This window comes from Artemia sp. Qi Xiang Cuo, chromosome 11 (assembly GCF_049724085.1).
Source record: "Artemia sp. Qi Xiang Cuo chromosome 11, ASM4972408v1, whole genome shotgun sequence".
NCBI lineage: Eukaryota > Metazoa > Arthropoda > Branchiopoda > Anostraca > Artemiidae > Artemia > Artemia sp. Qi Xiang Cuo.
In genome coordinates, this window is record NC_142804.1 from 34,490,388 (window position 1) to 34,508,352 (window position 17,965).

At 34.3% G+C, this 17,965-nt stretch overlaps 1 protein-coding gene across 1 annotated transcript in view; it reads left to right on the forward strand.

Moving 5' to 3' along the window:
- The window catches only part of LOC148946911 (uncharacterized), a 29,619-nt gene that overhangs the window by 6,874 nt on the left and 4,780 nt on the right, over positions 1-17,965 (forward strand). Inside the window, exons 3-5 of the mRNA XM_089097191.1 lie at positions 3,666-3,827; positions 7,700-7,831; positions 13,373-13,637. Coding sequence (XP_088953317.1) covers positions 3,666-3,827; positions 7,700-7,831; positions 13,373-13,637 — 559 coding nt within the window. The remainder of the gene's footprint in view (positions 1-3,665; positions 3,828-7,699; positions 7,832-13,372; positions 13,638-17,965) is intronic.

A 17,965-nucleotide genomic window follows, 5' to 3' on the forward strand; every position in this document is an offset into this window, starting at 1 on the left:
ATTTCATTAAATATTGTGTTTGGAAACGTTTCTTTGTTGCAGTAAACTGATCCATGAAAAACTGAAACAAAATTTAGGTAATCTATTTCTGTCTTACAAACATTTGAAAGAATAAGCAAACAAATGATGACTTTTTACATCCAGAGTACAATATATTGTCTGTGGTTGCTACGATCTTTAACGCTCTTTGTTGTTTTTTTCTCATCTACCAACAGGACAATCTAAAAATGTTGGAATTATTTTCCATTTATTCTTGAAGATATTCATTTGAAGGGGTTCGAATAAAGGATGCCCCAAAAAAATAATAATAATAACAATATAATCCCTTTCAAAATAACAGGCTTTTTGTGTTTAGCTTTCATTCAATCCTAGACCCCTTTATTTCTTTTAAACTTTTGGTTATTGTGGGCTGCGGTTCGCTCTTTACTAGGTTGCAGCTGCTGCTGCAACCATAATTTTGGAAAGGCATAAAAAAGTGGAATTAGAAAATTTTCCAAGAAATTACAACTGAAAATGAATTCCGCTTTGGAGTAAAATAAGGAACACGGGTTATTTATTCCATTAATGAAAAGAAAGAACAAACAAAGCAAAAAAAAGGCATGTTACGTACCTATATATTTTTTTTCAAACTTTCCGTGTTGATCTATCTTTCTTATCGTACTTAAACTAAAAAAAATAATTCGTTAGAGTTTTTATAGTTACAAATATGTATTGAAATTGTTTATATTTTGAAGTCTTATGCTTGCGAATGCTAAAAAAAATCATCTTAAAAAATGTTTTTCAATAAAAAACTACAAGATTGATTCCTTGCTTCAAGCATAACTGAGTTATTGATACTAATAACTAATATTTCAGTTCGTTTTGTTTATAGAATAAATTTTTTAGTCTTATAACGGTAGAGAGTAAAATTTCAGCTACCCTTCAAGAAAACAAAAATATATATACATAAAATTTCACTCGCAGAAAAGTTCTTATTCATCTTAATAATTATGCACCCAAAATACTATCTTTCGAAACGCTGTGAACTTAAAATGGGGAAAACAGAGAGACAAAAAGACAAACATCTCTCATTAATTTCCATGTAAAATCAATTTTAGTTCCAGTATCTGCTCTTTTTTAAAAACAAAAAAGCTTATTTCTCAAACACATTTGAATTAATTCTTAACGTGCCATTATTGTTTCTTCGTCATTTTGCCGCCTTAAATAGATTCTTGGCTTTTTACTAAATTATCTTTTGTCAGATCTATAATTGTTCGGTAATCTTTGGGGAAAAGCTCAAGTGTTGTCTATTTACTTTTCTGTTAAGTTGTTTAAGCGTATTTGTAGCACTTGCGGGTTACACCATTGTTTACTTTCTTTATTTTTTGAGTGTTCCCTTAAGACTTTCTTTTCTATTTATCTTCTTCTTTCCAAAACGTTATCATTTGGGATATGAAGTTAGTCCATTTTTAGGAATATTTGATTAGTTAATGTAGTACAAAAGTTAATTATGTCCGAGTTTTCTTTTTAGTAGGAGAATTGCCTCGCCCCTTTTCATGAAAAGGGGTAAACATAAAAGGATACTAAACAGTGATTTTCTTGTGACTCAAAAGTAGTAACCCTTTCTGCTTTTTGGAGCTCGAAAACCTTTCCCCTTTTAGCATTATTTGAAAAAAAATGGAAAATTTTTCAAATTTTTATGCACATTAATTCATTAAAATCTAAACTTCGACGCATCTCTCCACTTCACATTTTCTTCTAAGTTTTAATAAATATAAGGATTTTTTTTTGTTTAAAATTATAGATGTCCTATTAACTTTTTCTTGTGCTTTTTAATATGAAACACTCCGCTTAGTTTTGCTAACAAATCCAACAAACAATTCTTCAATCGCAGTTCATTTCTAGCCGCAATTGTCGGCCATAAATCTGTTGTTTGTCAAATGAACAACAAAACAACAATACTACCTTAATTTATGGTAACCCAGCTATAACACATACTTTAAATCACTCTAATTGAACTTTAAACTAATTGAACTTTAGTAAGACTATGGCTATTTATGCGTCAGAATCACAAGTCTCAGACATAGTTTCTGAGTCAAAATATCCAGTCACAGTATCTCTTTTGACACTATGATAAGGTTATGATGAATATTATTCAAAATATCCCATTATGTTTTCTTTCAAATTTAATTAATTGATGTAAAAATGCAACTCAGTGATTTAGCCACAATTTCATTTTTAGACGGATCCAAGAGACGGTCCAAATATGAAAAAAAGTCTTTTCATAGCCAGTACACAATGAAAAATAATTTTTTATATGTAAATTTTCTCACTCCAATCGAATCAATATCATAGGCAGCGCAATAGCGCTGCCTAAGTAAAGAACGATATTGGCACAATGTATTATTTTTTTTTTCATCCTTTAGACCAGGGCACTTCGTACCGAATGAGTTGTCGTAGAGACTTTTAAAAGAGCTCATTCGATTGGAAATTGGAACTGCTTGTGTCCGTTTAAAAAGCCGAAAGTGATTGGAAGGCCACTAACGCCCCTTCCACGCCCAGCATTTCCCGAAATACATCCAATCAAAATGTTGAGATAGTCATTTTGTTCAACGTAGTTTAAAGATCTTTACATATGTCGGTGTCGAGGACACCCCCCCCCCCACAGCCCCCAGGGCCAGGGTTGTAACTTATGCCCTGGGGGCCGATACGGTTTTTATAGTACTGTTGTAGAAACTTCAAAAGGGCTCATTCAATTGGAAATCGGAAGGGCTTGTGCCCTTTTTAAAAGTCAAAAGTGATTGGAGGGCAACTAACCCCTCTCTCACGCCCACCATTTCCCCAAATACGTCCAATATAAATTTTGAGATAGCCATTTCGTTCAACGTAGTTTAAAGTTTACGAAATTAGGTCTTTGAGGATGGCAACCCCCTCGAAACCTCAGGGCAAGGGTTGTAAGTTATGCCCTGGGGGCATATAAGGTTTTTATAGAAAGTGTTCTCGTAGAAACTTCAAAAAGAACTCATTCGATTGGAAATTGAAAGTACGAACTTCAAAAAGGGCTCAATCGTACAAACTTCTAAAAGGGCTCATTAAATTGAAAAATTGAATTGAGTTTTTTCGAATACTTTCATTTTTATAGCTTTAAAAAATCAAAAATTAATTAAGATTTTAAGGAATAAATATCAGCATATGTATATTAAACTGAGAATGCACATTTTTTTCAGTAAATTCTTTTTAATTTTTTTTTAGTAAAGTAAAAATTATATTCTGGCTTTTAAAAAGAATAGTGTTTTAGGATTCTACTCATATTAATTTCTGCTCGTTTTGAGTTTGACTCTATTATTTATTTTAATTTCTGTTTGTTTTGGGTTTCTTTTGTTTATTGATACTGATTTGTGGTAGCTGTATCCTTGATAGATTATTTGATTCTATTTTGTTCATTTTTGATTTAATAGTTCTTTACTTTTTTTTGAAAAACTTTTTTTGTTGAAAAAGTTTTTTTAATTAATATTCTTATAAAAACACAACCTTATAAAAGAAATTATATGAAAGTGTTGCCTTGACAAAGGGTTAACTCAAATAAATAAGCAGGGTAACTGAGGGACAAAAGTGTAAGCACAGATTTTAGTTACCTAATTTGTTCCTATTTGGCACATACTGAATGCATACTCAATTAATTTTAGGTGATGGAGTGTCCAAAGGCTTTTTCACGCTTGGACAGTCTAAAAATTCATCTGAGGTCACATACCGGTGAAAAACCTTATGCTTGTCAATATCAAGGGTGCCAGAAGACGTTTTCGAATAGCTCAGATCGAGCGAAGCATCAGCGCACACACATTGACACAGTAAGCTTTTTTCGAATGTTTATTAGAGTTTATTTGTGACTAATGGGCCTAACGGCTTACAAATAAATGGCTGACAAGCAGTATAACACAGATACACATTAATCTCATCTATAAAGTGGGCATTATTTTTCTTTATTCCAAGAACTAAACCGGTCAGTGGTGTAACATATTATCCATATAAAAAAAAAAAAATTAATTGGTCTTCATGCAGGCAATTTATGATTATTCTGGCGCTCATATTCCCTTTATTCTGAAGTAAATTTATTAAATTTGAACCCTTTGTTGATATTTGGGATCTACGGAAGCTACACAATGCATACCTGTAACCTTTAATACTTATGAGCTAGGTCGTATCCAGGGGTTCAGGGTTTCAACTCCCCTAGAAATTTTTGGCGGGCTCGTAAAAACGTAATAAAAATACATATAAACGAAAGTCTGATGTGTTTTTAAAGTTTTTTTCTGTACTCCCCCCCCCCCCGAACAAAAACCTTGATACGTCCTTCTTTATGAAAGGAACTTCCACTTTTTGCAGCCATTTAGTCATAACTTTTGCACTACCCATAGTTTATGTTTGCTGGCCGTTTCTTGTTATCGCTTCGTTGTTTTTTTTTTTTAACTATTTCATTGCAACGGGGTCATATTCAGGATTTTTTCGGGGGGAGAAGGGTTTACTAAAAAAAACTTTAGGGGGGGGGGTTTACACAAAAAAACTAAAAAAACGCATACAAAATTTGTTGATGTCCAGTTTTGTTACGTTTTTACAAGTCAGACAAACACTTCGGAGGGGGGTAGGGGGTTCAATCCCCCCTACCCCCTCCTCCCCCCCCGGATAAGGTCTTGCATTGCATCGTCTGATTTTCAAAGGGAACTGGAATTTTGAATTTAGCCATAAGTGGAGGATTTATATGAACTTGTTAAAATTGTTATTCGGGAGTCACTAAAAAAGCAACTAGTCCATATCACCAGCATGCTTCAGGAGTTGGTGCATTCAACATGCATAGACATGTACTAATATCAACACAGATCCTGATCTATTCGAAGATGTCAGTCGAAGATGTCTATGCGAAGAGTCAGTGTGCATTAAAGCAGCAGGCTTTAATGCACACTGACTTGAGGCAGATCAACAAAATGACTTGTTCCAATGCTCTGTTATATATTAAATAAAAAAAAAAACAAGTTTTTTTTTCAACTGAAAGCAAGGAACAACATTAAAACTTAAAACGAACAGAAATTTTTACGTATATAATGGGGGTTGCCCCCTCCTCAACACCAGGCTCTGTACGCTAAAGTTCTTTAGTATTTTTAAAAAAACGCCTTATTGTTCAAACTAATCAGCCCTTTTGTTTCAGGGGTCATTATTAAAGAACTAGGACACAATTCAAGCTTTAGTGCAAAGACCGAGGTGTTGAGGAGGGGGCAATCCCCTTTATACACGTAATACTGTCTGTTCGTTTTAAGTTTTAATGTTGCCCCTTACTTTCGGTTGAAAAACTTGTTTTTTATTTCCACGGAGAAACTCCCTCCCTACGAAAATATCCTCTAGCAATTCAACCCCGGTGGAAATTTATCCCGGACAATTACTCTTAACCACTCTGCGCGTAAAATTGAGACAGAAAAGAGAAAGCGAGACATAAAAAGAATTTTGAATAAGAATTCCGACAAATTCCCTCAGTGTGTAATTTCCCCTGACAAGTTCACTCCCTGGAAACTTCCCTCCCCGTGGAAAAACCCCCTGCAGAAAATCCCCCCCACCTGAAAATATATCCCAACATCCTAATAACAAATACTATGGACAAAAAATGGGCAAATTTTATAACTTAGAGAACTTTCCCCTGGGGGTGTGGGGGGTTATGTTATATCCTAAGGCATAGCTATTGGGCTTTTCAACTATGATGAAGAAAATGGCTATCTCAAAATTTTGACCGAAGGATTTTCATAAAAAAAAGGGCGGAGGGAGCCTAATTGCCCTCCATTTTTGCAGATAGGAGCTTGAAACCTAAACAGTAGGGTTCTCTGATACGCTGAATCAGATGGTATGATTTTTACTGAGATCAGTCGACTTTTGGGGGCTGTTTCCTCATTTTATCGAAAATCAGGAAAATATTCTCAGGCTCGTAACCATTGATTGGTAAAGCCAAACTTATTGAAATTTATATATTTGAAATCAACATAAAAATTCGATTCTTATGATATATCTATTGTTATCAAAATTCTGTTTTTTAGAGTTTCGGTTACTATTGAGCCGGGTCGCTCCTTACTTACTGTTTGTTACCACGAAGTGTTTGGTAATGTATCCCTGCACGTTGTTTGTCCTTGCTGAGGGGTTATTAGACCCGATTGACCAAAAATACATCCCCTGAGTCACAGTAACTGATACTACACTCAGTTGAGTATTTTGCGAAGAGGCACAATAAAGAAGAAAAAATAATATTTTACTTAATTTATTGACATTTCGTTTTATCTTCTTTTTTATGTAGACTCCAATGTCATTGCTAATGAAACATAAAATATAATTTTAAGTTTAAATCTAGGCCACTTCTAAAATAAGGAAAGTTTAGCGTTTTCGGAATGTTTTCTGCTATCCTTTTCTTTCATTTTTGTTTTAATACATTCAATTTCAGAAGTTCAAAAGTGAGTTAAGCTTTAGAAAGTTTCGTATATCTCATTCTTGCCATATCTCAACATGAGTTACTTAATATTTCTATACTACAGCATTAAATAACTCAAACGAGCACCAAGCTGCCCGAGGCCAGCACATCGGCGTAGGCTATGTACCAAACAAACGTACTCTTATTGAAAAATCCAGTTTTCCGGAGAATGGCTAAGGAGGACGTCTTCGAATGGTACGGAAGAGGTCACACGAAAATATTTAAAGGATATAGCAATGTATACAAAACAATATGTTGGTTACTAGCCCTTTTTGTAAATTAAACATCTTTCGATGCTGTTTCATAGAACTAGCGGCGTAGGAAAAAAGGGAACACATCACGGCTTCCCATGCGAAAAAGAGATTTTCCCCTTTTGCTCAAGATGGGGGTTATAGTTCTTCTGTATAGGTTTTTGGCTACAGAGATTCGAATGGTGTGGTTTTTATTTTCATCCAGCACCGTTTTTGAGGGGCTTCAGGCCATTTTTCAAAATTCCTATGAACTTGTTCTCCGAATAATCGTTTACCATTAAGAATTATCAAAATAATAATTACTATTCCTGAATAAACTTCATATGGCAATTCTTTCTCACTCGGCAGGTTTTTTTTAAATTTTTTTTTTTTTTTTGGTTATCATGGGCTAGACTTCGTTCTTTAATAAGTTGCGACGAATGACGCAATCGTAACAAGATTTACAAGTAGACAATGCAAGAAATACATTTAAGCATCTTCATCAGTTTTTAGATGGTAAAAACACAATTATAAACATTAATTTATTTTTAACGTCACAATATAATTTGGCTGCATCACAAAAATAATGAATTCGAGAAAGGTTTATTTAATGAGACTTGTTAAGACTACTTTAATAATTGACTTAATGGTTTAAACAAGACTATTTACTGCTTTGATGAACACAATGGACAGTCAACGCTTAAATAATCGCTATTATAAACCCGTTAAGATTAGGTTAAAAAAAAGTTAAATAAGCTTAAATCCGACGTTTTTTTTGTTTATTTAGTTTCTAATAAATATGACAGTCAAGGTGGGAAAACTTAAAATAAAAAAGATAGAGCTTTTAGACTATGCAGGGCATTAGTCTCCTGGATATGTATATTCTGGTTTGGAAATGCCTCTAATAAAACGAAACAATCTAATACAGCTGTTGCATTTAAATGCACATATAGGCCTATCCTTAGTTGAATTTTAGATACAGTTTTAATTCCAGAAACCTTATGCATGTTTACATATGGGATGTACAAAAAGATATACTGACCCAAGCTCGCTCAGAAAACATTTGAAAGTGCATTCGAAGATGCCTCCAATGACAGCAAGTTTAGAAACGAAAGCAGCAATTCAGGTATCTAGCATTTTAGATTTAAAAATAGTATTCTAGATTTGACCCAGTGGTAGTACATTGGATTTATGGTTTGAATAGATTCCCACTGCGACAAGGTTGGGCGACATCCTTGCTACTTGTTCCTTTAAAAAGGCCCAGCAACTTAAACGTAGATTCAACCCCCGACGCGCCAAAAATGGCTCTAGAGAATCGTTGTCCTATCCTTTTTATTCTAGATCCCACTACATTTTTGCGTCGATTTTATTAAATGCTATTTTTGATATTATGTCAGTCATTTTTGCTACCTATACGTCGTATCACTTTTACAAATCTAGCATAAATTCTCAGAATATTATTATATGGATCTAAACTGAATTAAATTAAAAATCATTTTTCAACTGAAAGTAAGGAGCAAAATTAAACATTAAAACGAACAGAAATTATTTATTATATGGAGAGGGCTGCATCTTCCTCAATCCTCGCTCTTTACGCTAAATTTGTAAAGTACTTTCAGAATACTTCTCATTCAAATTCCATGGCTATTGTGTTTGAATTTTCAGTTAGATCTCTTTACCTTTGGGGTTGCAACAATCAAGCAAATTTCCTCAGGCTCAAACTCTTGATGGGTGATATTAAACTTAATGAATTTTACATATTTGGAATTAGCATAAAAAACAATTCCTTTGATGAATCTATTACGTATTATCAAAATTCCGTCTTTTACTTTTTCGGTTAATATTGGACAGAGTCACTCCTTACTTGCAGTATGTTACCATTAGACCCTGGCGCATCAACCGAACGCCGCCAACGAGGGGCCCGGTTGACCGCTGCCAAAAGTGTCGCAACGCCGCCGGCACGCTGCCGCCGGTAGAGGCGGCGGCGTTCGGCTGACTTTGAATTTTGAGGCAATTTTTTATTGCGTCAACCGCATAAGACAGAGCTTTTCTTTTCTCGTGTGATTAAGTATTTCGATTTACCTGATTAGAAATCAAGCAGGGCTTGTACTGCACGGGGAATTCCCCGAAAATATATCTGTCAACCCGAAAAAAATTTGGTTCCCCGAATCCCCGAAAAACACCACCTAGTGATTTAGGTGCCACCCCTAGTGATTTATCACTAGCGACTATCCCTGCCAAATATTACTTTGCATTCCATAATTCTTCCCTACTCTCTTGTTCGTTAATTTTCGTTCCTTGGGTTTATTTCGCATAAAAACCAGACAGGTACAATTGCAAATTTGCAATATACACGGTTTTTCATATGTTGACAAAAGTATCGTCTTTATGAAATGAGATTAAACCGTTAATGTAGTTTCCCAATCGCTATAAGATTCTTACATCATTCATAGTCAAGAATTTTATTTTTAAGTTGAACGGAACGCATACACTAAACAGGTTCAGTTGCATTCTGAAATTGACAGTCAACAGATTGTTGCGACCGTTGAATCGTAAATTTGTAGAATTTCGTTTTCTTTCGCTATTTTTAGACATATTTTCTTAATATTTAATACATAATTATTGAACGCCTCATAGATTAAAGAAAATAAAATATTCTTTATTAAGAAATTTTACACCACCCCCCCCTCCCAAAAAACCTTCTATTGAGCCAAGATTTAGCTATAGACTATGTAGAAGGTTGGAGAATTGAAGATTGAAACGGAAGTAACCCCAAAAACAGGATTCATAAAACAATTGTATATAATTGCCTATAGTGACTATCATTTTTAAATGATAATATCTCAATATTTTTTTTTAATTGAAAGCAGGGATGCCAAAAAGATATTTATTTTTTTTCATTTAAAGCGGAGACGGAAGAAACTAATATCTAATTCCCTGGGAAACCATAGAAACATTTTGATATACCCTGGGCCCCCGATTGGGACTTATTCATTGTCTTGGGTACATTTAGATTCCTTGAATCTTATTGAATACCATGGCGAATCTATGACTCGGTTTCCAGTAATTTGAGGTATATCTAAATAATCTCGACATTTTTGCTGTTCGACCTTTGTAATTGATATACCTGGAAATGATAATACATCGAATTTCTTTTTATTGAAAGCAGGGATGCCAAAACGTTAATTATTTTTTTTTTAATTTAAAGCAGAGACGGTATCCTATCAAAGTGGTATCCAGAAGGGGGGGGGGAATTGTCATATTTAAATGATAATACCTCGAATTTCTTTTTATTGAAAGCAGAGATTCCAAAACGTTAATATTTTTTTTTTAATTTAAAGAATAGACGGCATCCTATCAAAGTGGTATCCAAAGGTGGGGGGGGAGGGGGGGGGTAGCGAATTGTCATATTTAAATGCAAATAATTAAAAAAATTTTACTGTAAGCAGGGATGCCAAAAAGTTGTTTTTTTAAATTTAAAGCAGAGACGGCATCCTATCAAGGCAGTATCCAAAGGTGGGATGGATAGGGGGTTCCATTTTCAAATAAAAAAACATCAATTTTTTTTATTGAAGGCAGGGATGCCAAAAAAGTTCTTTATTTTCTTAATTTAAAGCAGAGATGGTATCCTATCAAGGCAGTATCCAGAGGGGCTTTTTTTCGCAATTGGAAGTTCTTCTAATATTAGGTATTTACAAACTATTTACAAGTGAGAATTTTAGTTTTTATAAAAGAATTTTTTTTTCATTGTAATTGAAGTGTTTCACCCTCATGTATTTTTCAATTTGATAAATTTACTCCTTTTAGATGCAGTTTATAATTTAACTGATATTAGGTATTTATGAGTTTCTAATTTGGAATGGATCCCCAAAAGATAAAATGAATAATATCCAAAAGAGCAGCCAAAAGCAATCTAAAAACGCAGCAGTTCAGCATTAGCCTACATGATATATATTCTATAAGGAAGCCAAAAAAAAAAAAAAAAATGTTTTTTTTTTTTAATTATTATTAAAAACTAGTTTTTAATACAATGAAGGCTATTTAGGAATTCAAAAGAGCAAAAACAATCAATATCAAAGTCGTCCATTTCAACTGTTTTAAAGGTGACAAAACAGATATAGGCAAAGAGCATTATGAAAATATTAAGCTTCTAAGTTCAAACTTCTATTCAAAGTTTTTATCCAGATAATTGACGAATTTTGTGATACGGTATTTGAAGTGTTGTATGCTCTTTGAAAAAAACTACTAATTTTGATAATTATTCATGTTAAGAATACATAGCTAATAGATACTTCAACTATTATGCAAGGGTTCTGAAACGCCACAGCCACTTCGTTTCTATCGTATTTCTACTTATCTTGATTAATAACAAAAAAGACCACCGTCCAGCCTGTAACTAGCGAAGTTTTCAGCACATGAATGGGCTCAGATCTGATGTTAGTTCAAGCCAGGGTTTGAAAGAGATTGAAAAAAGTATTAATCTTATTAGTCAGCATTGATCGTTCCGGCCTTCTCTTATCGGCGCAGCACCGGGGTCTAGTTACCACGAACTGTTTGATTGAAAGCAACTAACTTTACGAACAGTATACATCTTGATTCCGGTCATTAGATTGGGCGAAAGTGTCTTCATACTAATCCAGAAAAGAAGAAGAAGAATATATCTTCTATAGCATATATATCTTAACCGAAATCTGGTTAAGGGTTAAATAAATAAATATTTCTGCCTCTTCACACTTTTTAATGTAAACATAATTTTCAATCGCTTCTAGATAAAAAGGACATCTATATAACAAGTTTTACAAGAAAATACGGAACAAATTTAAAACTTAAAACGAGTCGAAACTAGCGTGCGTAAGATAGGCTATTAAACCTAAAATAAACAGAAAATTACAAGATCAAAATCATTTGTAAGATATGTGATTAATTCATTTGTATTTAAAACCGTCCTACTCAGTGCTTCCATACCTACCAATTGATATTGAGACCTAGCAATTGCTTTTGTAACTCTCATGATTGAAAATCAAATCTCACGATTCAATCCTTCAATGAATACAGATATCCCGATTATTGTACACTCCGAGCAAACTTTGGTCAATGGAACATGAAAACTTCCGTTCATTTTTAACATAAATTAGAAAAAAATAGCTCGGGCTTCTGAAGATTGTCAAATTGCAAACGTGGCAGAAATAACAGTTAAGGTCCTCTTTATGGTTTTCTGGAGTCTCGTGTTGGTTTGCTCTCTGTGGAAGTTGGAGGAAGGGGGTCTGTAAGTTCTTGTCATCATTACATCCATCATATTGGGGAATCGAATCCCAACCTAACGTAGGATGAAGTAGGGCTTGGCTCCTAGTCATGGTTTTTTAGAGTTTGGGCCTGATCTGATTCTGTTGGGAGGGGAAATAGGGTTTTCTAAACCCCAGTTCACTCGTAAAAACGCGAGGCCGGCTCACAGAGTTCAGCCAAGTCTGGTCAAAATTCCTGGATATTGTTTCGAGTGTCAGTAATCAATCTGACATCTGTGAAGGAAGGTAACATTTTTGTCATCCACATCTATCATATTTCAGTTAAACGTGGTAGGAATTAGCATCTAGGATTTTAGTTGCGGCTACAGGTGGTTCAAGTCCACCTACAGACGCAACAAGTCAATTCGCTATGCAAGTGACATAATATTTTCTCTCAGGACCCAGTGTCATATGAGCTTTTAGGTCACGTTTTAATTTTTGGTTAATGTGTGTCTTCACATCCCGAATCCATCCATTTTGCGTGGAGTACACGACCGCAGGAAATCCTTCGGAGTCTTCACTTAGGTTATCAAAACACAGATTTTGTGGACTCAGATCCAAAAGAGGGATTCTGTGTACCTGTACATTACTTTCTGAAAACAACACAGATTTTTTACGGTTGACTAAAGTCTGACCAAGCATACACTAGAAATAGAACCATGCGATTTTTTGCCTAGGAGATATGGTCGTGTGTTTTTCAGCGATAGTGACCCAAGGCTTACAGTTGTGACATCAAAAGGTATCGAAGGATATATTTTTATCTCTTTAATAAAATTATTTAAAAAGTAAAAATGGATATGACATGTGACCATGCTCTGAGTCCATAACTATAGTAAGCCACATATCACGGCTTCTTGATTATACAGCTTATTATTGCATTTCCATTTTCAATATAGCAACGTATTCCCTCTTAGGGTACTTATGAAATGACATTTATAAAAAGGGTGTGAACAATGCAGAAAACTAAGTTGCACGATGGTGACCAACAGAACATATTTCTTGATAACTTCCTTAGTAGCTTGACATCGAGAATTGAAAAACAAACAAATTCCGAGGAGTACAGTTTCCCGTGTCGTACATCAATTCAATTAAGATGTAATCACGAATCATAGCCAAAGATTTTTCCAGAATATTCGTCTGTATTGAAGTTCTCTTGGCCCAATCTACGTACGCTACAAGTTTCAAGCCGGTAGGAAAAAAATTGGTTCATTTTAAGGCGTCCCAAATCCATACGACCTCAAAATATCTTGTCCTCTGAAGTCCGTTTCGCCCCGGGATAACTGCCAGCACATATTTATTTATGAGCCATTATTTCATCACGTAGATGTTTAGACCTTTAACCAATCCTCCTTAAGAAAAAAATTGCGAAATATTTCCTTTTTTAGGAACAGGTCCAAAAAAACAGAGAGTTCAAGCGTTTACGTCTTTCATTGGAAGAAGAAATTTACAGTAATTGTGGAAGCCAGAGTAGTACAGCCAATCATGAGTGCCCAGGCTTAATCCCAATCCTGCCCACATATACTCCTGTAAGTTCGCACTACCCACAAAACACTATTGACTCAGATTTCTACTATGATTCTGGTCTTGGAACTCCCATGTCGCAAACTGACACCTTCTCTTTCGAGGATGAAGCTATACAGGCATCGTTGGGTAAGTTCATTTTATCCTCAATAGTGTGCTCACATGGCGTAAAGAAAGTTTTCAATAAGTTAAAACTGCAAGGTTGGCGTGAGTGCATGCTGGGTAGGACAATCACCCTCCTCAGCAGAGGCTGATTTTTAGGAAACAGCTGGTAAAACCTATAGTTTATGGCATAAAAATGAATTTGTTCGTGTTATGGACCCCTCTCCCCCCCAAGGAAAAATATTCCTCGTCTTCCTCCCTTTACGGTCAGACTTGCAAGCACTTTTGCAGGCTTGTTACCATTGAGATGAACATTGCAGGTAATAGACTTTAGAGAGGTTGTTGTAAACATTGATATTACTTGTGCATTCAAACAGTTTAAGAAAGAAATCTGTCTTTTTTCATATAAGCATACATAGGCTGCTTAGATGATTTTTCGCTGTACATATAAATAAAGAAATATTCAATTTCAACATTTCAAATCATTTCCCTCTGAAAATTTAGTTTCAAGCCTCTTCGGTTTTTGATATACATTGTCAAAAAAATTTAATAGCTTAATTCTTTTTTTGACTGTCGAGAAGTACTTTATGAGATTTTACAGAGCTTTCTGGTACTGTGTTATGCGGACGTTTCTCTCTACATTTTGAATACTGAACGAACTTCCAAAATTAACTTTCTGGACGATTTATTTGAGGCACTTTCTATACGACTTTATGCCTCTAAAGACAGGCTTAACTTTACTTAACGTGTTTTCCCTCAAATGAAAATTTTGAGCAGCAAAGTAGACAAGCAAAACATGGTTCCACACACAAATAGAACATGTTGCTTGAAAAAAAAAACAATTAAAAAAACAAAAATTTAAATAAAAAAAAAACGGAAAACTGAAACTTGAATATTATATTCACTTGATAGATTACCAGTATGTGTTCAATTTTGTATTTGCTTTTGATATAAAATTAAAGATGGAATCTTTTAACGCTTAATAAAACACAAATTACGATGCAAAGACAACAGTTTTAACTTTCCTTCAAAAAATTGAAGGTTCACTTCAGACCATTTTTCTTCAAATTAGCCCCAGATCCCTTTATGTCACAGCAAATATATAGAGTAGAGGCAAATTTAGAGTAAGGCGGGATATGTAGCAGGGCGTTAATTCTTTTAATACCAACGGCAGATATTATGTACTTTAATATATATTCACGGTTTCCTAGAAAGCTGTATTCTTATGCCTTATGCTATACCTATGCAAGATTTGTATATAAGCGCTCTTCAAGTAATGTTCACCTTCATATCTAACCAGAATACAACTTCATAACCACCCGATAAAATATTTTCTTAATCAATATTGAGTATCCATGTGCTAAAAGGAGTAACTTGGGTCTAATAACATATGGTCTGTTTAGAAATGGTTGGATTATGTACGCATCATGTTAAATACATTAACTTAGCCACCTACACTGGTTTTTCAAGATAAGAGCGGCTGAAACTTTTCAGAAGGGGGGGGGCTGTAGCATGTATTTCTACAAATGGAAGGGGATAATATCTAAAAAAAGTTTTATTTGCCAGAAACTTTCGTATTTTTACAAATGTATTTTTTTTTCTACATTATTAGTGAGTTTTGGATGTTCTAAGGAAGGTGCAAATAAGCAATGAACCCTACCCTCAAAATGAGGCCTTGTATGTCAACAAGACAGTAAACTATCATACCTAGTAAATTTTTGAAAGAGCTTCGTACTCAACGTAAAAAAACACAGTAATCTTTTTTTTTGAACAATTAAAACAATATTTATTCTAGTTAATCAAGCAGTTGTGGTTTCCGCTAAATGTCAATGCAGGGGTCATCTGGGGTGGAACATACATGACATGTGCCTGATTAAAAGACAAAAAGTATATAAAAAAGTGCATGGGTAGCATGTACAAAAAGTGCAAAAGTAACATGCTAAATTTTTCAGAAAAGATATGAAAATTTTGTTGAAACCTAAATAGTAACTATGTTACCGTGAATTTTCGAAATTAGTGAACGTCCGAAATACCTTTTTTTCCCCTGGATTAAGTCAGCGTTGCCAGTCAACTTTTTCAGTTTAATGTGAGGTTGATGATGACAGGTTAGGTTAGGCTTTTAACCCATTTCTGATATTTATAACGAAATTTAACCTAACATAACATAATCTAACATAACCTAACATTTACCATCATAGCTTGCATAAGACTGGAAAAGCTGACTCACAAAGTTATATTGAATCAAAGAAGAGAAAAATGAATTTCGGACATTCACCAGAGAATCTTGACATTAACCAGATTTTGGATATTCACGGTAATAATTACACAAAAGTGTAAAAGTAAGATGTTGTATTCTTTAGAAAAGAAGTGACTATTTTAAGAAAAACTACATAGTAACTATACAAAAAATATAAAAGTAACATGTTGGTTTTCTTAAAGAAGATGTGATTATTTTGTAGAAAACTCTTATTTAGAATTTTTCCTCCTACCCCAAGCATGAACAAATATTTCGAGCTCCTCTCCAGACACCTAGAAAAACCCTCCTGAGTTTTGAATTTAGCCCCCTAAGTCGTATTTCATCAATCGAGTTAATTTGTTTTCACCTGATGAAAAAATTCATGGCATGATTATACCTCCAAGGAATTGGAACCATTTGTTTACAATTACGACCTACAAAGTGACAAATTATGCCTTTGTTAAGCTCGTGCTCAAAATAAAATCAGACTCCTGGATCGTCTGATATTTCCGAAATCTCTTCAGATAATTTCCGAATTTATTGTCGGCTCATGAAATTCTGACAGGTGGACGAAAGAATAGCATAAAGTCAACAAAGATGACATCAGAGTTGTCGTTTGCATCATCCAGGGGCTCTTAGTGGGGGAGGATAGAAGGTTTCAACCGTTTGAAATTATATAGGTGGTCATCATTAACATAATGATTGTCAGAAGATAAATTTGAGGTGACTTTTAGATGCAGTTCTATCTGAGGTATTGTAAGACAAAGAAGATAAAGAGTGTTTATATTTTATAATACCATCTACAAATTTATCAGAGGCGTTATTTAGTTGTTTTTTTTTTTGGGGGGGGGGGGTGGGCACGAAAGAGAGTATAGAAAAAGAAAATTAAATTTTCAAAGAAGTGCAAGACTTACATCAAGTTTATTTTATATGATTACGGCAATTTTACAGACATTACAGCATTAAGAAATACGAGGCCATATCCTCCCTGAAATATTCGTGAAATTAAGAAATAGGCTTTTCAACTGAAATGAAGCTTTCCAATCATTGCCTTGCTCTATCTTTCCATCCTTTTAAACAAGAAGAAACAAGAAGAAAACGAATGATTTAGGCCGAAATATGGATAGACAAATTAGCCATTCCAGCTTTTCTCGTTTTTAAGAAGAGAGACTGCAAAACCATATTTTGTACCCTATTTTTCAATAATATTTCCCCTTTTCAGCATATTTTACAATCTTTCAACCTCAGGAGAAGGCCCTACAACACCCCCTCTACCTCATTCACCTCCCAATAAAGCCCTTGCAAGTACTGTTTACAACTATGCAGTAATATTTGCAGCATGACAGGGGAAAAGCAAGGGGTTGCGCAACACTTGTCAAAAGTCAAGCATTACTTAATTCTGAAATATTTTGTTGTTTTTTTTTCGTCCTAACGCAAGTTATTAGTAGAATAAGGGTAAAACAAATGTAAAATACCTCCATAGACAAGGTCAAAGCCCTGGGATTCTTTTTCGACTTAAAGCTGCGGATTCCTTTTCGAAAGCTTCCTACAAGTTCGGGTTTCTAGGATGCTATTGACAAATTTCCTAGGATATTATCTTTGTCGTGACACCCACGTAAGACCTTTGATCAGATATCCAAGTATTTTTGCGAGAAAATGCCAGGTCTCGAGAGAAACAAGCCTTCATAACCAGAAAAAAATATGATTGTTTAAAAAATAACTAAAATTATTGAAGGCTAACATTTAAAGAGCTATTATAACAGCGAAAGAAACAACAGACATTTAAAACCAATATCTTTTTGTTTTTATTCGTTGTTTAAGTTGATCCCACAAGTTTAGTATGATATATTTCTTCAAATTTTCTTGTTGTCATGTGGCCAATTTTGGTTTTGACAAGCATCTATAAACCTTACATGATCGAAGTATCAAGGCCATCAAAATAAAAAAGTTTTGGCCCGATGGGTCCATCTTAGGTCTATTTGTACCTGAAAACCGCAATTTTTTAAGACTTTTTTTTCTCAAATTAGGAAATTTTTTGGTAGTATCACATTTTCGCGTATGTTACCACGTTAACCCGTAAAAACAAACAAGCAACACTAAATAGCTAAATTTGACAACG